The sequence below is a fragment of the Sceloporus occidentalis genome, unplaced genomic scaffold, assembly GCF_023333645.1.
Source record: "Sceloporus occidentalis isolate IW3139 unplaced genomic scaffold, rSceOcc1.0.p SCAF_4, whole genome shotgun sequence".
Taxonomy (NCBI): Eukaryota; Metazoa; Chordata; class Lepidosauria; order Squamata; family Phrynosomatidae; genus Sceloporus; species Sceloporus occidentalis.
The window spans coordinates 605022-629320 of NW_028316984.1; the positions used below are offsets into that span (position 1 = coordinate 605022).

The following is a 24299-nucleotide window of genomic DNA, read 5'->3' on the forward strand; positions in this document are numbered from 1 at the left end:
AGCCGACAAATGTTGACTAAAATTAGAGCCAATGACAGAGTGTGGTGGAAATGGGCAAATTTACTAAGGCTTCCCTGTCTTTTGCCACATTATTCAAGCATAATTTATGCCAGATTGGCCAGAAATCTTAAAAAGTGAAGGCAGGTTCATCCCCTACTTGTGGACTATTTGAGAGTGAGAGAAATTAGTGTCCTGCTTTGTAGCAGGTTTTCAGCCCTTGCAACTCTGCCAGAAAGGGAGCCAGAATGTCCTTATGGTGTAGTGGTTTGAGTTTTGGACTATGACTCTGGAGACCAGGGTTCAATTCCCAGCTTGGCCATGAAACCCACTGGGTGAACTTGGGGAAGTCACATGCTCTCAGCTTCAGGGGATGGCAATGGCAAACCTCCTCTGAACAAATCTTGCCAAGAAAATCCCAGGATAGGTTTGCCTTCGGGTCGTTATAAGTCAGAAATGATTTGAAAGCACACAACAACAACTTAGTAGTGAGATCTCAAACATCAATTAACTCATTTTTTCCCCAAACCATCTATGTGTCCCCTTATGCAAGAGGATAGTACGCGTACAAAATCCCTTTAGAAATTCAGAGGTACTTCAAGGCAGCAGAGCAGCAGAGGTTTCTACAGAAACTGAATTTGGGGAGCATCTCATCAATAAAAACAATAGATTTGATGGGCAGCCAAGAAATCCAAATGCTGCAAATAATTCAAGTTTTTATCAGTTGATCCTATGAGGGAAATGTACTGTGAACTGAATAAGAAGACAGCTTTGGCAAATGTTAGAATACAAGTTATGGGAGTATTTAGGATGCAGAAATATGTTCCCCAGTAGTAAGCACAGTGTTCAATCTGGCTTCATCCCTTGTTTTTAACATTGCACTGAGCGATGGTAAATGCTTGGAAAAAAAGCAATATGTTGTTGGTACTCAGCAGGACAGAAATAAATTGCTGACCTCCCTACTCAGCTTGGAGCAATGGAGGGCACTGGATTCATCTCACCAATTGCCCAAAGCCACAGATAAGAGGGAAATGTCACAGAGAAGATTCCACAACTCCACCCCAAGAAAGAGGCAGGATTGAGAGGACACTCAAATACATAATGAGTAGGAGTAAATACATGTAGTATATATAAGGACATTATTTGGTATGACCTGATTCTCCTGCTGATCAATTGATTGAATGACCCTAAGCCCTAATATTATGGAAGAGGGAAATAGGCTTACTTCTGACCACTTTATTTATTATTTATTTATAACCATGCAGTTTTATAAACTCCTATCTGAAGGGTCTGGAGCCCATGTCCTATGACAGGGGTTGGCAACCTATGGCCCGTGGGCCGCATGCAGCCCTCCAAGGCCTAGGGACTGGCCCCAGCCCGGCCCTGCCGCAGATTGCCACTGGGGCCGGGCCTTGGGCCTCCGGCGCAGGCACGCGGGGCCTCTGGCACAGGTGCAGGCATGCGGGGCCTAGGGCCTCCGGCGCAGGCGCAGGGGGCCTCCGCCGTAGGCGTGCGAGGCCTTTGTGTGCGGGGCAAGCGGCGGGCAAGGAGGAGCAAGGGGGGCAAGGGGGGGCAAGGGGGAGCAAATGGGGACAAGGGGGGCAAGGAGGAGCAAGTGGGGGCAAGTGGGGCAGGGAAGAGCAAGGGGGGCAAGGGGGGCAATTGTCTATAGAAGCCTCAGAAACATGCATTTATATTAACATTTTTTAAAAAATCAGCAGATTTTTTTTGCGTGTCCATTTTTTTAATTAAAAAGTGTCCTCCATTTTAAATTTTTGTCCTACATTTGTCCCGGTTTATTTATTTATTTAATTTTTAAAAATTATTTAATTAATTTTTTTGGCTTCGGCCCCCCAGTTGTCTGAGGGACAGCAACCCGGCCCCCAGCTCAAAAAGGTTGCCTAACCCTGTCCTATGAGAAGAGACTTAGGGAGCTGGGTATGTTTAGCCTGGAGAAGGCGAACAATACTGCAACAAACTACACTTCTCAGAATTCCATAGCATTGAGCCATGGCAGTTAAAGTGGTACCAAACAAGGATTATTTTTGCAGTGTGGATGCAGCCAGTGTGAAAGGAAAAGCAACATTCTAAGGATAAAATTAAGTTCCAGATTAATTTTACACCTTCTGATCAGCTGAACATAAATTTGAACACAGTTCTTTTTTTTTCAAATAAAATTGCCACCATTCGCACTTCTTCACCGCCACAGTGGCAAGAAATATAATATCAGTAGTAAAAAAGGAAGAGGCGTAACCTTTAAGTATACTGTATTCTAAAAGCCTGGGTTGGGTGTTGTTAGGTTTTTGGTGTGTTTTTCCCCCCTCATTTAAAGAAGGAACTGCTCAGAAGAAGAACTTTACTTTTTCACAACAGGAAAAGATCGTGGAGAAGAAGCAACAGAAACTGCTTGATGTAGGTTTTTTATGTCTTTGTTTCCTAGGTATTTTTTCTATTCTGGTAGAGTAGTTCATGTTTAATTTGTAATATATTATTTTGGGGTTTCCCCCCTCTCTTTAAAAAAGAAAAGGCCTATATTTTAATCCTGTCACTTGCTTTTTCTGCCTTAACCCTCAATCTACACTGTGTATAATGGTAACAAAAATTTAGTATGGCTGATCAGTATAGTATTTCTGGGATACTGATATGGCCAAAATCCCAATTGCACCTGTTACTTGTACAGTAAACTAGTGAATTTCAGCATTTGGCAGACACATTATATCTTCTATATATTTTGACCAGGAGTGCCACTAGGTATATGTACCCTCCTTTGTGATTATGCCAAGATGCTGTTAGTTGTAGTCCAAAAAGAAACATTCCCAAGCTCTGTGTTTCATTCAAATTTGTGAAACAGAAACCTTTTTTAAAAAGGCTTTTTGTTTTGCTTCAAAAAAAGCATCCTGGGTCTTAATGCTTCAATACCCGATTGTTTCTTTGTTCTAAGTCACCCTAGTCACCAATATTTTCTTTGTGCGGGATTCGAAATGCATGTTTTATTATTATAGTACACTAGAATGAAATCTCCTGCTGTACTTGACATAAGCTTTTAGTTGTAATCTTATTTCAGTTATATGAATGGATTGTATGGTAGGTAATTCTCTCCCTCTGGAGCTGGGAGGAGTACAACATGAAGAAGAGCCAGAAAACAAAGTGTTTTTTCAAATAGCCTTACTCTCTCCTGGGCTCTTTGGAGTCCTTTGTGAATCAGGTCATCTTTCCAATAATGGTGGTCTTCATGAGGATGCCCATTATGGTTGCAGTCAAACTGACTATATGACAAAATACTGTACTCCAAAATATATCTGAGAGCAATAAACTGGGCTATGGCATGGTTTCCAATTCTACACTCTTTGCTGATTTCAATAGCAATGATTTCAATGTAGCAGTTTTTGCTGTGGTTCACATTTCTCTCTCAGGTGTTTCTTTAACTTTGTCCTTTCCAACAGCAGTCTCTTTGTTAGAATTTAATTTCACAAACATTTCTGTCTTGGGGAATAATTACTTCTGACTGGAGCAGATTACAGGGAACATGCAATTCCCAATCGAACCAGCTTTACTGGCTACCAGCTCATTCTGTACACAATTCAAAGTACTTGTTATGACATATAAACCCCTGCATGACTTGGGTCCACACTGTCTGAGGGGCTGTATCTCAGAATATGAGCCTTCCCAAGTCTTAAGATCCTCAGGGGAGGATTTTATTTTATTTTGTCTTGATCCCATCACCATCACAGGCAAGACTGGTAAGGATGCAGGAGAAAGCCTTCTCAGTGACCTTTTCTGGGCTGGCCAGGATACACCAGAACCATCCTGGAATGCCCTGCCCTGCATCAGTCTTGTTTTCCCTCTGTTACCTTGGCCTCAGTTTCTGCAGTGTGGCAACCATCTGCATGGGCATGCTGCTGCCACATCTGCCGCTGCCATGGATCGCTTACCTCTGAAGTCAGAATGAGATGCCCAGCAACAGTCACAGGCTGGATGCCTTGTTCTGACCCCAGAATAGGTGCCCTGTGGTGGTGGCAGACAACATGGCAGCTGCCCAGTGAGATGCCCATGCTGTGGCACAGAAGTGGAGAGCTCTGGATCTTCTAGAAGATCTGGAACAATGGGTAAGGTTTTTTTTTACTTGGTTGTAAGTGTGTTTTGCCTCAATTCTTGTGCCAACGTGGTATGGGCTGCCAGATCTGGGGTTTGGGCTGTGTGTCATCTGAACAAGACAACACCAGAATGGGGGAAATGGGCCTTTTGGCCCAAGCAGACAAGATCAGTGGCTCCTACCAGACTGTGGAATTGCCTCCAATAGGAAGCTAGATTGGCTCACTTTCTGTTCTCCTTCCACTGGCAGGCAAAAATCTTTCCCTTTTCCCAGGTGTTTGAGTGTTAACCGTCCACTGCAAAAATCTTTTACTTGGGGTGTGTAGTATTTTATTTGTATTTTTATTATTTATTTATTATTAGAAGTATATTTTAACCTTTTATAAATGGCTTAAAATTAATATTGTAATATGATTGTTAAATTGTGGGTTTTTTAAAAACTTCATAGTTTTAACAGGTGTTTGTTTGTTTGTTTTGTTTTGTTTTAACTCAAATTTGTGAGCTGCCTTGTTGGGACCCATATTGGGGAAAGTGTAGGCTATAAATTAAATAATTAAAATTGCAGATCACAGTCACCCCCAGTTTCTCTGATCCAAATTGTAACCTCATTAAAAGAAAAGTAATTATAAAAATAACCTTCTTGTTTGCTACTGGGACTGCAGTTCCTCATTTCCCAGAAATAATAACTTCCTCAAACTGATAAGTATGCTTAAATATGTATTAGTAAAACATCATAAACTGAAAACTAGAATATTTGGATTGATAGGCTGGAAGCAGCAAGCCCACTCAAATAAATCCTGCCATCCTAAGCAAACTGTGCATTTGATGGATGTTACAACTAACACCATTTGAGCCTTGATCTTTATGGTTAATTTTTTCCCATTAGTTGCTTTCACAATCAGATCACAAGGCTGTAATACTCTGCTGCCACATTTAGCTAACTTCTGCCAAATTCATCACAGAGAAGGGAAACTATTGCTCTTAATGCCTGCCAAAAATCTACACAATCAATGCCCTAAACCTCCCTTCAAGAAAAACCATGAACCACTGATACTCTTTATACTAGGTTAAAAAAAAACACAAGTGGTAATTCAGAAGCAACCATTACCCTTTCCTCTACTGCCTGCCTTGCTTCTTTCTTGAGTTTCCCCTTAGTCAAAGACAGTCATGCTTAAAATGTCCAAAATTTCCACATCAACTTTTGTATTGCTGAGTGCTCTTTCTTCCCACAGCCTTTGAAGCAGACAGCAAATTTTAAAACTAACTCAGTACATATAATAGGATTTGTATCATATCATGGTGATGCGTGCTAAACAAGGAGTTATCTTTCTCAATACAGAGAACACATGTCTGGTTGGTGAGGTCTTTCTTATTAATAGTCTCTGTCTTTATTATCAGCGCAAGCTCACTAGTCACCCAGTTGACCTCCTACAAAGTAGTGGGTTTGGCTAGACCACATCTACATTTCTTTTCTTAAAATGTACTTCACAAAATTATTCTTCAGAAAAAATAAATTGAATCTCAGAAGGCAAATGTGAAAGCCTTCATCTCAGACCACATATTAACTAATGAGGAGATGCACTCCTTTATATCTACAAGCAAGTATACCAATATCTGCAGGCATGCATACCAATACTACAGTCAGCCCTCCATTTACACAAGGGATCCGTTCCGGACCCCCTGCCCTGTGAAAATGGAGACTCGCACTTATTCAAGCCCCATAGGTTTGATTGGGGCGCACCCCCGCAAGCGCGCGCAGGGTATGTGCCACAGGGCGCACCCTATTGAGCATAACGGAGGTTGCCCCTCTATGTATAATCAAGAACACAGTTCTCAAGTCCGCAGGAAAAGAAGGGCGACTGTATTTTATTTTATTTATTTATTATTTCAAGTATTTATATCCCACCTTTCTCCGACAATGGGATACAAGGGCAGGTTACAAGAATTTGAAAAGACAGACATAAAAACATTGATTACAAAAGTTTTAAAAAATTAAATATTATCAATATTAAAACATAGGTTAAAAGACATAGTTAAAACCGGGGGGGGGGGGGGGGATATAAAAAGCATTTACAGCACATGGCACAACACAAGTAAAATTCATCCATCAAACACCTGCCTAAGTAAAAATGTCTTCAGCTGCTGTTGAACATAGAACAGGGATGGGGCCGATCTAACTTGCCATGAAACGGAGGTCCACAGTCTAGGAGTAGCCATAGAGAAGGCTTTTTCCAGCGTTCTTACCAACTGCACCTGAGAAGGTGGTGGGGCTGAGAGAAAGCCCTCCCCTGCCAAAGTTAGTGCTTGGCCTGGCTTGTATAGGGAGATATGTTCCTTCAGATAGTCTGGACCCAAGCCGTTTAGGGCTTTGACGATCAAAACTAGCCCTTGAAATTCTGCCAGGAAATGGACCGGTACCCATTGCATCTGTTTTCAGCATGGGTGTCACATGATCTTTGTAGCCAGCCCCAGTCAACAACCTGGCTACAATATTTTGGACCTGCTGAAGTTTCTAGTTCCCAGTTCCCAAGGGCAATCCAATATAAAGTGCATTACAATAGTTAAAAAGGGATGTAATTAAAGTATGTGCCACCGTAGCCAGATCTGACTTCTCAAGGAATGGGCACAGCTGGTACACTAGATTTAAATGTGCAAATGCACTCCTGGCCACATCCAAAACCTGGGTATCCATGCTCAGAGCTGAATCCAGGAGCACACCCAAGCTGCGAACCTGAGATTTCAAGGGGAGTGTAATCCCATCCAACACAGACTGAATCCCTGTTTCCTGATCGGCTTTCTGACAGACCATGGCAACCTCTGTCTTGCATGGATTAAGTCTCAATTTGTTCACCCTCATCCAGTCCGTTACTAACATCAGACACTGGTTTAGTACAGAAACAGCTTCCTTGGAATCAGATGTAAAGGAGATAGAGCTGGAGGACATCAGCATATTGGTGGCACTCCCGCCCAAAACTCAAGATGACCTCTCCCAGTGGTTTCATGTAAATATTGAACAGCATGGGGGACAGAACTGAGTCCTGAGAGACACCACAGGCTAGTAGCCAGGATATCCAACAGGTGTCCCTCAACACAACCTTCTGGGTCCACCCCTCCAAGTAGGACTGGAGCCCCCGTAAGACAGTGCCTCAATTCCCATCCCAGAGAGATGACTGAGAAGAATACCATGGTTGATGGTACTGAAACCTGCCGAGAGATCCAGCAGAGCCATCAGGGACGCCTTATCCATTTTCCTGTGTAGGCCATCCACCAAGGCAACCAAAACTGTCTCCGTCTCATAGCCAGGTCTGAAGCCAGTCTGAAATGAATCCAGATAATCTGTTTCTTCCAAGAACTCCTGGAGATCGGAAGCCACCACACGTTCCAACACCTTGCCCCAAAAGGTGATATTTGAGACTGACCGATAGTTCTCCAATCTGGTGGGATCACCAAAGCATCTTTTGGACAAGCTGGGAACCTGTCTTGCTGTGGTGAGGCATTCACTACTCCTTTTACCTAGCCAGTCAGTCTCCCTTCGGCTGCTTTCAGCACCCAAGATGGGCATGGTTCTAGGATGCACGTGGTGGCTCTCACCTCTCCAAGGATTCTGTCTGCATCCTCAAGTTGTTGTCGGTATCCTCAATACTAATCCATATGTCATGTGCAAGGACCTTGTTTTGCATGGGAAAGTGGCATTCTGGTGGACACTACCCAATGACTCTTGCTTTCAGTGAAGCTGCTAATAAATGGTGGGTCTTCAGTCTGTTACTTATTTTAATGTGGAAACCTTGCAGGGATCCCATTTTCAGGCCGAAGATTTGTGGTTTGTTTATCCACTCCTCTTGACAGCAGGTGCGGACTGCCAGTATGTATCAGACCTTTTTTGGAGTTCTAGTTTCTTGTGATGTCTGAACATGGCTGTTCTCTGAGCACAGTTTCTATTTCTCCATCATTTGGGGGCAAGAGAAGGTGATATGGGTTTTTGCAAATGTATCCCACCCTGACATAATGGATCCCCAATAACTTGAGAATAAATCTTATTATTTACAACATGTGTGGTCTGCAAGGCAAGAAATGGTGGAAAGCCACCTGATGGGGCATAGAAGGCAGATGAGGAGGCAATGGCAGTTTGATCACCTAGCTATTATAAGAAGGGCTTGGAAAGTCTTTTTCTCCCCTTCACTTTTTAAACTATTTCAGCAATACTCAAGCTGCATCATTTTCAGCTTTCTTTCCAATTTTTTTTAAATTGTGCATCTATAACTGAATTCCACAAATTGCCCGTGCACTTTTTAAGATGCTTAATGTTATAACTCCTCATGTAGATATTTCATTCTGTATTATTTACATTTCACAGGAAATGATTCGTAAATGTTTGCTTTTGCTATTTGGAGCTGAGCTACTGATCCTGACAACAGGTGAGATGGAAATTTCTGTAATTATGCCAAAGTAATGAAGGCACATAGTGTGCCGTAGTGGTTTGAGTGGTGAACTACAACTCTGGAGATCAGGGTTCAATTCTTGCTTGGCCATGAAACTCACTAGGTGACCTTGGACAAGTCACATGCTCTCAGCCTTAGGGAAGGCAATGATAAATCTCCTCTAAACAAATCTTGCCAAGAAAACCCCATGATAGGTTTGCCTTAGGGTCACCATAATTTGGAAATGACTTGAAGGCACATGACAACAAAGTGCAGGCACATAATACTCTCAGTATTGTAGAAGAAAGTAAGATAATAGGGTGTTTGCTTAAGCCCATTGAAATAAAAGGATTTAAGAATATTTTAACATTCTGTCAGATTGTGGCCATTCTGTAGTGCAGATCACTATGGCAGCTAGTTAGAGGAATGGTGGAAGAACAGTTGGATATCCCACCAGGAGTGAATATTCCCTTTCCTGGCACCGGGAGCCAGGGTATGCTGGTGAATAGGCTCCTTTCCCAGGGCCAGCAATTCTCTGCAAAAGTGATGTGATAATCTTGAAGTGCAGGCCAGGCACTCATCAGCACAGTCTTACAACACCTACCACTAGGAAGAAGCCATTCCATTTGGAGGCACTTTTTGTTTCAAAATAATGAAAGAATTTAGGAAAAAACACATTAATAATGTGTTACTATCATATAATTTTATTTCCACGTAAAGCCTAAACACATTACCTTTTTTGAGAGGGAAAGATAATGTTTTCAAACTTGGGAACAAGAATGCCTAATTACATTGCCCAGACTGTGTAATTTCTCAGCTTCAGAAGTTAAAATCTTACAGAACAATTTGTATTTATAAATTAATTGATTGTTGTTTTAGTATTTTTATTGTGTATTATTGTATCTCCATGGTTCTTGGCAATAGATGATGTCGGGTATAAGTGATCTTAACGAATCTGAGTGTAGACCGTCTCTGCTTTGAAGTCAGACTTCTAGTTTATTAGTTGTGACAGGTTTGCAACCTAACTGTAAGAAAAAATAGCCCTTTCACCATAACATTACAAAATAGTATGAGATCAAATGTAAATGTGAGGATTGTAATGTAATAACTATCTGATAAGGATGTATCACAGTATTAATGGGGGGGAGGGTCAAATGAATAAGTAAAGATTCAGTGTATAGTTTGTTGTAGGAAGTAGTATGAATGTGAGTTATAGCTGAAATGAAAGGGAGGAAAATTAAAGGGAAAATGTAAATAGAAAATATATGTTAGTGGAAATGAGAAATTTTCTATTAGTCAGACTTTGTGTTAATAATAACAACAACATAGTTTGAGATCAGAGATGCATTTTTTTCATCCAGTAAATATGGATCAGTTGTAATAACTGATTTAAATATTTTACTGTAAATATTTTTTTACAGATCTTTCACTTAGTTTACCACATATTAATTTACAGAAAAGTTTGACTTTATCTGATATTGGACTTCCAAAATTAATATTCAAGGAATATTTTTATTAGGACCAACTAAATATGTATAAATTATGGCCAGGCTTTTTAAAATCTTGAAATTTCTTCATCAGAATTTTTTTCATAAACATCAGGTTAAGATCAGGGGAAGAAGGAAGGGGGACTTTATATTTCCTAAGATGTATGTTTATATGTATATTGTTTTTGCATGCATTTAAGACATTTCCAACTTATGGTGACCCTAAAAAACCCTCTCAATGAGTTTTCTTGGCAAGATTTGTTCAGAGGGGGCTTGCCTTCGCCTCTGCCTTCTTCTGAGGTTGAGAGTGTGACTTACCTAAGGTTACCAGTGGGTTTCCATGGCTGAGTTAAGATTTGAACCCTGGTCTTCAAAGTTGTAGTACAATAGTTAAACCACTACCCCATGTACACTTATTGTACACACACACGCACACACACACACACACACACCAATTACTAGTCTACAAAAAAATCAGGCCTGAAATTAGGCTTTTTCTCCTTTTGGAGATCTCAGACACTGGTCACAATAAAGGTAGAGTCTGGCCTTGTCCTCTGGATTTCCCCCCCTGCAGACCTGCATGGAGTTCTTTCTTTTAATTGATACAGAGGGTGTTTCTGTTGCTCTACTTTGATACTATTATTGATCTTTCTTAATACTAATCTTTCTTCTCCTTCTCCTCAAGCAATTTCTCTTGAATGCACCAAATACAACGTAAAAACATGTGAAGAGTGCATCACATCTGGCCCTGGCTGTGCTTGGTGCAAAAAGCGGGTAGGTTTTTGTTCTGTCTCCTATTTAACAACATAACTTGGTGTTCTTTAAAATATTTTTTGTTCATTGTGGATTATGCTTTTGTGTGTGGATGTGAGCATTTTTCTTTCTGTAGAAACTACTGCCAACTTCCAGTTCCTTTTCTGCAGGAGTCCTTGTTACCGTTTGAAAAGTAGTACATAAAATGTTCTACTGTTTTCAAACTGGTGAAGAAGGAACAGTACTTGACCTCCCACTCCCATCCCGTCTCAAATGGCAAGAGTTATTAGGATAGCTTACTATTACTGCTGTAGGTTTGGCCAAGAAAGCAACTGAATGCTATTTATTCTAGTGTTAGGAGGGCAGCCTGAAGAATTTATCCCACATTTGCAAGGACTAGTACAAAGACGTGAGGGTTCTCACAACAAAGAACATCACTTATTAGTGGTTCATGCTTCTTGATGCTGTTTTGCATCCACCTCTTAGTTGCTTATCATACAAAGGAAAACTGAAAGTTTAAATGGGGTTTATCCCGTGAAAATCACGCAATTACTATTAAATTGCAATTAAAATTTTCACACATAGCAGTTATTATCAAGGGGATTGTCAGAAAACCCCTTCGTTCATTTATTCATTCGGGGTCCTGTCATGATGAGTTAAAGAGTTTAGATTAAGTCATTTAAGTTAGTAATTAGTTACATGCACATTGATGATATGTACATACAACCTTTACTTGGGGTATGATGTGTTGGAATGTTTCAAGGCGGCATCTTAGGAGTGGCAGACTGTTTAAAGCTGCTGATCCTATCTAGTAGTGAACCTCTCTCTCTATACACACACACACACACACACACACATATTCTCATATATAAATATAAATCTTAGGGTGTGTTAGCAATATATGTATGTATTAAATAAAGGTATGTATCTGTAGGACTCAATTGGAAAGGCATCCTAGGAAGGAGTGGTGGCCACCATGGGATATGCTGCGGATGATCACGTCAGCTGAGAGCAGCAATTGGTGCCATTCAGGCAGCTTTATGATGGAATGATGGTTAACAGACACCCTCTATTCCCGCATCCATAGATTTCTCAGGACAGAGGAGCTTAGGAACCAAATGGCACTTTGCTAGAGCAGCTTTGATGTAGAATCCCTTTCTCTGGGATGAAGGGGGAAAAGGGGGGGTTGGCTATTTGGGCAGGAGGAAAAGGGAGGTGGTCTGGGGTTTTAAAATGCAGTTTCTATTGGGAGTCCTTCAGATTCAGCAAAGACGTGGTCCAAGGTGCTTCTACCTTATTCTTTACAATAAACTTTTTGGTTTTACATTAAGTTGTTGTGGATTTTTGGTCAGAGCAATCCCAAGTCTCACAGGGATAACCAGGCAATAAGCAGCACAAATCATTCACAGAATTTTTCCAATGAATGATTTGTTGCTATTTATTGCCTAGTTATTCTCAGGTTAATGGTGTTTTAATCTCTTTTGGTTACAACGTCGTCTGAAACACATTATCGCAATTGCACAATTTTCATGGAATATTCCCAGGAAAATGGTACTTTATTCATGACGTCATGTGAAAATCTTAATCGTGAATGCTTGATTTTGATGGAATAAACACTTCCAATTGTCCCTGTGTGATAAACTCCCTAGAGACACTTCAGTCCCTGTAGAAACTGGCAGGGGATGGGATGACATTGGAGTGTGTGTGACAGTGTGTGTGTGACACTGGAGGTAATTTGGCCATTTAGATTTCATGATGCCAGACATCATCAGATCTCTTCAGTGCCTTTGTTTGCTACTGACATTATGAGAGTCCTACAGACATGCCTTTGTTTTATAGCAACAGTGTTCTTAAAATCTGTAAGGTAGTGTTGTGTTCAAAGTGGTGGATGTAATCAGCACTGCAGTAATAGTGCAGTTTGACATTGCTTTCACTGCCATGGCTCAAAGCTATGAAATGTTGGGATTTGTAGTTTTGTGGGATATTTAGACTTCTCTGTCACAGAGCTCTAGTGCCACAACAAACTACATCTCCCCAGATTCAACAAAGTGATGGCCTTTAAAGTGGTGTTAAACTGCATTATTGCTATGGTGCAGATTAAACCCTGGTTGCTGGACTAGTTCTGGTCACTAAGCTATTGACTGCTGGTGCCTGGGAAGTTTCTAGGCAAGAAAGAAGCAGTTATACCCAATGGGTATAAATATGGTGCCGGTCCCATACATCAAGTAGCTAGAGGAACACTGCTGTAAGGAAACATTTGTGTTCCCTCCTCCCCTCCAGCAAGGAGAAGAAATAACTAAGGAACCCAATACGAAATACAAATATTGAACTCTACAATTCCTTTGTTTGTTTGTTTGCTTGCTTGCTTGTTTGTTTTTTGCAAGGGTGGGGATAATATGTGGCTGTTGGTTGTCCTCTGGTAATCCTCAGGTTAGTGGATGTTTGTTTTTTGTTAAGGACTACTGCTATAAGTATAGCAGTCACCAGCAACAATTACCCTTTCTGGAGGAGTCCACGTTTGAGGGCTGTGACTGTTTCCTTAGAAGAGGGGTGGGGAACTCTGGAGGAGGCAGGGCCCATTTTCTTCCTTGCAGCACCCTCTGGCTGGCCCCACTGTTGCTCTCGGTGCTATCAGATGTGGCATCCCATCACTTTTGGTAGTGTTTTGAGAGGAGTGGAGAGTAGTGAGGGCCAAGAGGATACAATCAGATAATAGTTAGTGGCAGTTTGGATAGCTTTCCACAGTTTTTAGCAAAAATTGGTTCAGGAGATCAGGGGCCACTAAATGAGGACCCAAGGTTTTTGTGCAACCTATGAGCCACCCTTTCTCCACCCCTGACTAAAGATCCCTGCAGTATCGCAGTCACAGGGGAGTGTATCACATGGGCTCACAGAACGGGCCCCACGGGGACCAAAAAGGGGCAGGAATGGAACGGAATGGGGAAAGGACGCATTTTACCACACACTGGAATGCTGCCAACGCCACCAGAAGTCCCCATTCTGTTCCCCATCTGTCCCACAGAGGGCAATTTGCAGGAATTGTTCCTGAAACATTGCCCTATGTGGAGCAGAACAGGGACTTCTGGTGGCAGCAGCGGCGTTCTGGTGTGTGGTAAAATGTGTCCTTTCCCCATCCCATTCCCTTCCTGCCCCCTTTCGTTTTGCACTGGGCCCATTCCGTGAGCCCTGTGCGATGAGGTCCAATGTTGTGAGTTTGATCCCAGAGGGCTCCAGGTTGACTCAGCCTTCCATCCTTTCATAGGTCGGTAAAATGAGTACACAGCTTGTTGGGGGCAATTGGCTAACACATTGTCAACTGCTTAGAGAGTGCTTAGTTCACTATGAAGCAGCATAGAAATGTAAAGTGCTAGTGCTGACTTAAAGCAATTCCCTGAACTAACGATTTCAACACATGTAGCAATATTTTCTGGACTTAGAATTGTATTTTGTAGCATATCAGATTCCTTTAATCCAGAATTATCTATGTGTTGTAGGATTCTTAAAAGCCTGGACTTCTCTCACTAAGTCCACTGGCTTGACAGAGCAGAGATACAACAGGCCCTGAAGGCTGAGAATCCAAAGAAAATGGCTGTTCATATAGGAATTCAAACAAGAGGTCCCTAACAATGTATTCTATTGGCTGGTTCAAAGTGCAAACGTACAAAACTTTCTTACAATCAGGACACAGGATTCTGAATATTTTAAAATACATTTTTCACTCCTTTGGAATATTCCATCACTCTTATCGCTTACGTGTTATTTCCTTCATCCAAGGATGCTGTTCTTAATTGTTTTGGCTTTCAAAGCAAGCTAGATGCCTTGATGCTTGCAAAGGTCAACTTGTTCTCTCAACATTTTACTGCAAATCCTGTTCAGCATTTTCTCTCTTACACACAACCTTACACACAACCTCCAGAAAGCTCATTTCTATATCCATAGTGCAACCATTTCTATAAATCTATAGTGGGGATATTAATATTAAAATTCATCCATCTCATAGGAAGTAACTATTTTTTTCAAACAGTTCCTAGGTAACAGCTAGTTACCTTTTACAGAAGCAAGCTGAAATTATGCTACTTCTTTGCCTGTAATGTATTGCTTTTCAATGGAAGTTTTTACTCATTACTGGATATGATGTGAGTCCGTCTCAGGAGTGGGAAGGAGAAGAGGAAGAGTCACATGAGTGGCTGCCCTGTTTCTTCTTCAAGGATGTTGTGCAAGCTAGTGAGGAGCAGAAGAGGAAGAGAGGAACTGGGAACAAGGGAGAGAGGAGGAGGAGACATGTTGGAAACATGAAATTCAGGGCAAATGGTGGGGGGATACTTTTCAAAAATTAGGTGTCCTATTACAAAAGGAAAGAGGGAGAAATAAACCATTCTCCCCTTCCACTATCCCCTAATCCAGCCTAAAGTGTATGGGAAGGGGGCAAGCTTGCCCAAAGATCTCATGCAGTTCTTCACAAGTTTGTGGATATTTTGTTGGCCCCCAATATTGTTCAACCATGAATTTCAGAATTGTTCTTCTGGACCAGCATGGCTTATTTTGTTTTATGTTTCATATGATATACAGAATTTCACAAAAGTTGGAGAGCCAGATTCTATTCGCTGTGACACTGAGCAACAGCTCCTACTGAAAGGATGCGAAGGGGACGTCATTTTCCCCACAAGTGTTGCAATTCCCGAGACGTCTGATACATCCAGCAAGAATAATCAACTGTCTCCTGGGGTGCACCGTGTGAGATTAAGAAAAGGTACAGTATCAATTTTTAAGAATCATTATGTACAAAGGTTGAAACTAGATGAGAGGAATGTTATGGCAAGATGAAGCATATGTGGGGTGAAGAAAGTGAGGCTGTGGCCACATGTGGCCACTAAGGATATTTTTATGCCCCCGAGCTGTCTCATCTCCCAGTTTTGGACAGTTTTACAGTTGACTTTTAGTTTAAAAAGACTTGTCCTGGCCTAAAACAGCCTGATCTGGATGGTTAGGGATAGGGGACATGTTACAATTTTTTCCTGCATGCCATTCAAGGGTGAATTTTGAATGTAAAAAATGTAAATAAAAAGAAAAAAAATGGGATGGGATACATTTTTAAAGAACATCACTTCACTGTAATCCATCATGCTGCTGGTCAACCCAGATACCTCTGACTCCTTTCCTGTTTGCTGCCACTTCTGCTATTTCTGGATTCCACCGATTTACCAAGAAAGCAAAGGGGAAATGGCTTGGCAGTTTGAGAAAGGAAAGGGTAAATCTTCTTCAAATTAATCCAAGAAAAAGAAAGCCTCAGCATCACTGCTGCTTATGATAGTGGGGAGAAGGTAGCTGCCTTGGCAGGCCTACTTATGAAAGTAAGCTAGTAGTTTCCTTACAGTAAGAACTTCTTCCTCTTTTGCTTATTGTTGTTAAGTAGAGTTCATTTATTATAAGGTTACAGACACATTAAGAAAAACTAACAAGAATAAAAACATGTCTGTTTTAAAAATGCAGTTTGCTACAACAGATAAAAATATGAAATACAATTTGTAATTATGGCGTGTTCCAGATGCACAAAAAGTACGTACTAGGTACATACTAGGGTTAGGAAAGGGCGTCCTTTCCGGACACCCTAACCCTAGTACGTACCTAGTACGTACAAAATGGCAGCGCCCTATACACATGGGCGCCGCCATTTTGATATGCCAGACGCTTAGCATCCGCATGTCCCCCTGCGCTTACGACATCACGAGTGCACCATTTGTGCACTTGTGTATCGCAACCACGACGCAAAAAGAAGCCACTTTTTGCGGCTTCTTTTTCCGCCGCCAGGAACCCTCCCCGTTTGGAGGCTGAGGCTTCCCGGTGGCGGAAATGGAGGCGGCAGCAGACGACTGCCCTTCTCATAATGTGTGTGTCTCCAAGTCGCCTGTTGACTAATGGCAACCCCACAAATTTCATAGGGTTTTCTTAAGCAAGCAATACTCATGTGATTTTGCCAGGCTCTTCTTCTGAAATGTAGCCTACAGCAACTGGTATTATTTAATTATTAAAAGTAATTGATTAGCATTCTCCCATCCAGGTACTAACCAGGACTGACCCTGCTTAGCTTCCAAGATCAGATAGAATCTACTGCTTTTAGACATAGTAGGGCAAAGTAATTGGTTATATTCCACTCTATAAAAACTTCATTTAAAAAAAATATGATCCAGTAATATCTGATGGTTGTATATTTATATAAAAAGTACAGATCCCACTTGAAATGTGTTGAAATGTAGTGTAATTCCTACAATAAACAGTACTATTTTTCTCATGCTGAATTTCAAGATTTTAGTCATATTTAAAGGCAATCAAAGTGGTATAGTGGTTTGACTGTTGCATTAGGACTCCAAGACACCATGGTTCAAATCTGCACCTAGCAATACCGGACAAGTCAGATTCTCACAGCCTTAGAGGAAAGCAATGGCACACCTTCTCTGAATAAATCTTGCCAAGAAAACACCATGGGTTGCCATGAGTCGGACTCACTTTGAAGGTACATAGCAACCAGAAGAAATCATACCTGAATCACTAGGACTTCAAAATGTGGATCAAGATGTAAGAAGGTTGTTGGGTTCCAAACTTTAATGACCCTGAACATATTTCAAAAAGTGTGTTGAATATCCCTTAAAATGATTGCCACAAGAATGTGGCCAGTTCAAAAATGGCTGCTGTGGATATTCAGTCACAAAATTGCTGTCATGAGAACGAGTTGAAACTATTAAACACAAAATGAAAAGGTTTTTACACACATTTCCTCAACCTGCTCCCCACCCCATCATCATCAAATGAAAGTTTTCATAGCAATCCACTGCACTTTGTATCATGGAACTGGTGCTTGGCAATGCTGCCATAGCGGAAAATAATTGACCCAAGTTATATATCTTTATTGATGTTCATGATTTTTATATGGAATACCAACAAAAGAGGTGATCTATGTTTTGATGGTGGCTTGGGGGATCCCAGGCTTTTAAAGATCTACCTATTAGTCCTAGATTTGATTTGGATTTAATTCCTCTTCCTGTCTTCTACTTCAGTGTTGTAATCTATTGTGTATTTTATGGAATTATGCTTCTGATATGTATTTGTTTGATTTTTTTAATCTGTGTTTTTTTTTTTAAATGATTGTTGATTTTATTGTGCTTTAATCTTTGTGTGTGTTGTTTTTGACTTATGGCGACCCTAAGGTGAACCTATCATGAGGTTTTCTTGACAAGATTTATTCAGAGGGGGCTTGCCATTGCCATCCTCTGAGGCTGAGAGAGTGTGACTTGCCCAAAGTCACCCAGTGGATTTCCATGGCCAAGGTGGGATTCAAACACTGCTCTCCCAGTGTCCTAGTCTAGTGCTCAAGCCACTATGCCACAGTGGCTCTCCCCCTTTAATCTGTACGGTGCCTTAAAATACTATGCCTTTGGGCCATTTAAGAAACATAGGTAATCAATGCATAAAATAAATACAAATCATTAAAAACCATAAGGATTTGAAATTCATTTCAAAGTTTTGGAGACACAATCCTGAAAACGTAAGATTGGTATTTTTATGGACTAATAGACAAGACACCTAAATACTCTGAAGGCAGCAGATCCTATTTGATCCTGCTAAGCAGGATCAGGACTAGTGAGTACTTGGTAGCAAGACTATCAGAGAATGCCAGATGTTGTATTTTGCTGGGAAGAAAGCAATGACAAACCTCCTGTCAATAAATCTTGCTGAGAAAATTCTATGTTAGGGCTGCCATAAGTCAAAGTCTACTTGAAGGCACATAACAACACTTAATGTCTCATGTAAAAGTATGCAAAGTCAAAAGGGCCCAATTCAACTTCTATTTCTCTAGGCAACCCTGTCTTTCATTCTGTGCTTCTTTATACAGTCTTTCTTCTCTCCACCCTCCACCAACACAGTCAGTCTCCTCTCTCCCCATTCTGCTCTGCTTTTCTCCCTACTATTTTCCCCCTTCTGGATCCCTGTCCCTGTTTGATGAGCGCACTGCTTTATTCTCACACTTTCCCACTCCCACAGCCACTTTGTCCTTCCCCATCACTTACTAAGCTGAGAGTCAGTATCAGAAGTAGCAGGGGCCTTGCAATTGCCACACTGAAGAAGGCAGTTGTGTGCTATCTGCAGAGGAGGTTCTCAAGCTTTGTTTGATGAGTAGGACTAGGATAAATTCTTGTATGCTTCATTTTTCCTGACAGGTCAACCTGCTGTTTTTAACTTGACATTCCGCCGTGGTGAGGATTATGAAATAGATCTCTACTACTTGATGGACCTCTCTTACTCTATGGAAGATGACCTGGCAATTGTGAAGAAGCTAGGAGGGGATCTGCTACAGGCTCTCAGAAGCATGACCAAATATGCTCGTATCGGTAGGTACCTTGCTCATCAACTAATATGCCAGTTTTTCGTAGTGTAAAAAATTGGCCTCTAGAATTCTTGTAACTCAACCAAGATAAATTACATAGAATAGATATATTTCTTGTATATTTAGTTTCAAATGCAGACTCAGCTAAATTATCAATCTTCTTACAACAAGGGTAATATCAATCAGGCTGGTGAATCTTCTGCTGCCACTATCCAGCATGGGATGAAGACAAAGGGCCAAAATAGATTTTGCTTTAATAGTGAATTCAGATAACTTCACAGTTTTGAAATTTAAATAATAGCATAGTGCAAAAGAATCAAAATAGCATAAAGACCACAGGGGGTGGTTCAGCAGAGTTTAACTCTTTCTGCTTCTCTCTGCTGCCTTGGGTCCCATTTTGGAAAAGGAACAGGATATACATTAGATAACTATGGCCACCAACTTGGACAACTTTAAAGGGGATTTGGACAAATTAATAAAATAAGGCCACCAAAAGCTACTAGTTAGATAGCCAAAAGCTATTATTCAGGTAGGCAAAAGGTACTACTAGCTGGAGCATAGCAATAAAAAAGGCTGTTACCTTAATGTTTTGTTTGTAGGCTTCTCAAGAACACCAAGTAACTAGATCCCAGTTTGTCACACAATGGTAAACACAATGCTGAACTAGATAGGCCCTTGGTCCAATCCAGCAGGGCTCCTCTTACAACAACTGATGTGACTCTAAGTCAAGTTCTTTGGAAGGGAAAAAATAAGAAACTCAGAAATTATTGTCATTCTAAAGGAAGAGGAAAGATTATATTGCTTCACAATACATACAAGGAAATAGAAGCAACTCTTTCTTGAGGTATATCTTTTGGTGGAAAATTGAGATACAAATGTAATACATATCTATTCAGTTCTATGTTCATTTTCCAAGGGATGTATGTATTGTGCCTTCAAGTCACCTCTTGACTTACAGTGACCCCATGAATTTCATAGGGTTTTTTTAGGCAAGGAATACTCAACAGTGATTTTGCCAGTTCCTTCCCCCAAAATATAGCCAGCAGCACCTGCTATTTGATGGCAGTCTCCCATCCAAGTACTAACCAGAGCTTACCCTGCTTAGATTCCAAGAGCAGATGAGACTTGTGCCTTTGTTGTTTATAATGCTAGATCCTTCTGTTCATAGTCCCCCTTTTATAACAGTTTACTTTCAACTGCTGCAGCAAAAATCCTTGCAGTGATATATGCCACTTATCTCTGCTTTTATTCACAGCCATAAAACAGATTTTGGATATGTTTAAAAATATAATTTCTTCTGTGCCACTTTAGGATTTGGTGCCTTTGTGGATAAGACAGTGCTGCCTTTTGTTAACACACACCCAGAAAAGTTGCGAAATCCCTGTCCAAATAAGGATCCCAAGTGCCAGCCACCATTTGCTTTCAGACATGTGCTCAGCCTCACAGACAACATACAACGGTTTCAAGAAGAAGTAGGAAAACAGAATATATCAGGGAATCTTGATGTACCAGAGGGAGGACTTGATGCTATGATGCAAGCTGCTGTCTGTGGGGTAAGCTTTGTGGTAACTATCCTATGATAACAGATGCCATGGTGCAATGGGGGATTGTGGAAGTTTCTTGCCATTAAAAAATGAATCATGATCCCACACACACCACAAAGGCAACCTATAGCATTATGTAGGTTCTCTCTCTTTTAGGACAAAGTTTCAAACATATTAATCTTTTGTGTCCTTTCCTGCTTAGATTTTATGACTATTTTTACTGTTTCTTTCTTTGTTTTCAATTTTAAATCCAGAATAAGATTGGCTGGAAGAATTCTACTCGACTATTAGTATATGCTACAGATGCTGGTTTCCATTTTGCTGGGGATGGTAAACTTGGAGCCATCTTAACACCTTATGATGGAAAATGCCACCTGGAAGAAAATATGTATAAAAAGAGCAATGAATTTGTAAGTGTTGAACTATTGCTACCTCTCATAGGGTAGCTACCAGCTAGAAATATTGAGTTTAATGAGCTTTAACTAAGGCTGTACTATACTATCCTTACAATTGCTTTGTATGAATAGTCCATGCTGTAATATTTCTATAGGAAATCAGAATCGGCTCATCTCCCAAGTGCGCTTCGTACAGCTCACTCTGGTGATGATTAACGTTTGGGTTCTGTGGATATAACATATATCTCATGTGTGCTTCCTTAGCCAGAGACATTCTTTAGAATCAAAAGATCAAATGTTGAAAGGCAAACTGTGGATATTTACACACTTCTGCTTATTGTACAGCTTGTTTAGAAGCAAAGATGAAGATGAGAAATGACTGAGCCTGTAAGTGTTTGCTTTCATAAGTTATTTTTGAAAATTTCCATCCATTACTACTTTTTCTTTCTCCTACAGGACTATCCATCTGTTGGTCAGTTGATACAGAAACTGAAAGAAAATAATATCCAGCCCATATTTGCTGTTACCAGTGAAGTGGTTGAAACATATAAAGTAAGTAACAACAACACTTCTGGTGACATAGAAGTGACTAAACAAAGTCTGTGCTGAAAAGTATTAAACCTATTATGAGCTGTTAGTTCAGTGGTTCCCAACCTGGGGGTCAGGATCCCTTTGGGGGTCGCCCAACCCTCTCATGGGGGTCGCCTAAGAGTCTTACCCCCCCCCCCCGCCAGGATTCCTGGGGGCCTGCAGGAAACAGCCAGGAGGAGGAGGCAGAAAGGCAGTTGTTTGCCTCCCAAGGGCAGGGTAACCAAACATCTTCCTTTTCCTAGGACAAGTCCTGCATTTTAACCTCTCTGAGGAGTCTGGGAAGAACTGCAAAACGTCCTCCATTTGAGGATGCTAAGTGAAGCAAAGGGAGGGAAGGAGATGATTGAGAAACGCAGGGAGGCGGAGTCCTGGCTGGGCGCCATGGGTGAGGAGGAGCCATTGAGGCAGGCAAGCGGAGGAAGAGGCGAGGGAGAAAGAAGGGCACCAGGCTGCTGGGGCCCGTTGGGGAGACAGAAGACAGCCTGTCTGTGCCTTGCCTGGGCTTGGAGGAGGGGTGATCAGGGGAAGAGAAGGGAAGGATGGAGCATCACCACTGCCTGCGTCCCCTCCACTGTTGTCTCTGTGGCAGAGAAGAGGGCCAGGCCTGGCTCAAGGGCACAATCTGAGGGAGGGCTCCTCCTCTGCCCTTTCCTCCTTGTCCTGCTCTGGGGGCTCTGGGGCTGGTGACAGTATCCTCCGTGGAGTTCTGGTGCTGCTGCAGCTGCCTCCTGATGCGTGGATTGAGGCATGCAGTGGGAGCCAGCGTTTAACACTTATACTCCTCCTCCTCGTCATACTGTTCAACGCCATTTTCGTAACCTTCAATCTGTTGACACTAACCATCTTGGTCTGACCCTGGATTCATCTCTCTCTTCCCTAAATCTTGGGGATTCTGCTGATTCAGCAATGTCTTTATCTCCACTCTCTCCTTGACTCTTGACCATTTTGCCCCTGTCTCTGTACGCACTTCTTCCTCTAAGACTAGGCCTCAGCCCTGGCTTACCCCCCTCATTAAGTTTCTCCAGTCCTGCTCTAGAGCGGCCGAACGTCTTTGGAGAAAGTCCAAACACTGGGCTAATTTTATCCATTTCAAATTTGTTCCTTCTTCCTTCTCACATGCCCTCTCTACGGCAAAACAAAATTATTACAAATCATTGATCTCCACCAATGAGAGGCGTCTGCAGCGTTTGTTCTCCACCTTCAACACTTTGCTTAAACCTCCCTCTCCTCCTGTCTCTTCGTGATTCTCTCCTAATGACTTTGCTAATTATTTCATCTCAAAGATTACCACTATTCGCTCTGAGATAGTCCCTCCTGATTCTTCTTCTGCTCATAATCTTCTATTGCCCTCGCCTAACAAATTTTCTGTGTTTCCTCCTGCTTCCTTGGATGAACTCACTACGCTTCTGAACTCTTCCAAACCTGCAACTTGTTCTCTTGACCCAATTCCTACTCGTCTTCTAATCTCTATCGCTCCCTCTTTTCTCCCCTCACTTCTCCATATCTTCAATCTCTCTCTCTCTCTACAGGCTCCTTCCCTTCGGACTTCAAACATGCTCTCATTTCACCAATTCTGAAAAAACCTTCTCTTGACCCCTCCTCCTTGTCTAGCTATCGTCCGATTTCTCTTCTTCCCTTTCTTTCTAAAGTTTTGGAACGGGTTGTTTATTCTCGCTGTCTTGAGTTTCTTGAAGCCAACTCCATTCTTGATCCCTTTCAGTCTGGTTTCCGCCCACGGCATTCTACAGAGACAGCTCTCACTAAGATCTCGAATGACCTTTTACAGGCCAAGGCTAATGGCCTTTACTCTGTTCTCATCCTTCTTGATCTGTCTGCAACCTTTGACACCGTTGATCACTGTCTCCTAATTGACATACTCTCTGACCTTGGGTTCTCAGACTCTGTCCTTGACTGGTTTAGATCTTATTTGTCTGGCAGATCTTTTGCAGTAGTTGCAGGAGGTCAGACTTCTTCTCCTGTTCCCTTATCTGTTGGAGTTCCCCAGGGCTTTGTTCTGGGTCCCCTTCTGTTTTCTCTCTACACACTGTCCTTAGGAAAACTCATCAGCTCTTTTGGCTTTTCCTACCATCTGTATGCCGATGACACCCAGCTGTATCTTTCCGCCCCTGACCTTTCTCCAAGGCTTGAACAGCAAGTTTCGTCCTGCCTCACAGCTGTCTCGCAGTGGATGTGCCATCGGCGTTTGAAGCTCAACATGTCCAAGACGGAGCTTCTTGTCTTTCCTCCTAAGCCCACCCTTCAACACTCCTTTTCTGTCTCTGTGGACAACATTTCTATTCAACCAGTCCAGCAAGCCCGCAGTCTTGGTTTTATCTTTGATTCTTCTCTGTCATGTATCCCTCAGATCCAGACCACAGCCAAGGCTTGTAGATTCTTTTTGTACAATATTGCCAAAATCCGACCATATCTCTCCGCCTCTACTGCCAAGATCCTGGTCCATGCCCTAGTGGTCTCACGACTTGATTACTGTAACATCCTCCTGGCTGGGCTTCCTCTTTCTCACCTCCATCCTTTAATCTCTGTTCAGCATTCAGCTGCACGCATTATCACTTCCACCCACCGCTCTGACCACATCTCTCCTGTGTTGGCATCCCTTCACTGGCTCTCCCTCCCTTTCCGCA

General features: G+C 41.8%; 1 protein-coding gene across 1 annotated transcript in view; it reads left to right on the plus strand.

Moving 5' to 3' along the window:
• Positions 1-2340: 2340 nt before the first annotated feature.
• Positions 2341-24299, plus strand: part of ITGB2 (integrin subunit beta 2) — a 47999-nt gene continuing 26040 nt past the window's right edge. The window contains exons 1-8 of the mRNA XM_089519018.1: positions 2341-2409; positions 8444-8504; positions 10680-10768; positions 15317-15497; positions 18961-19131; positions 20439-20680; positions 20926-21081; positions 21523-21618. Of these exons, the coding sequence (XP_089375144.1) occupies positions 8447-8504; positions 10680-10768; positions 15317-15497; positions 18961-19131; positions 20439-20680; positions 20926-21081; positions 21523-21618 (993 nt within the window). The 5' untranslated portion in view covers positions 2341-2409; positions 8444-8446. The remainder of the gene's footprint in view (positions 2410-8443; positions 8505-10679; positions 10769-15316; positions 15498-18960; positions 19132-20438; positions 20681-20925; positions 21082-21522; positions 21619-24299) is intronic.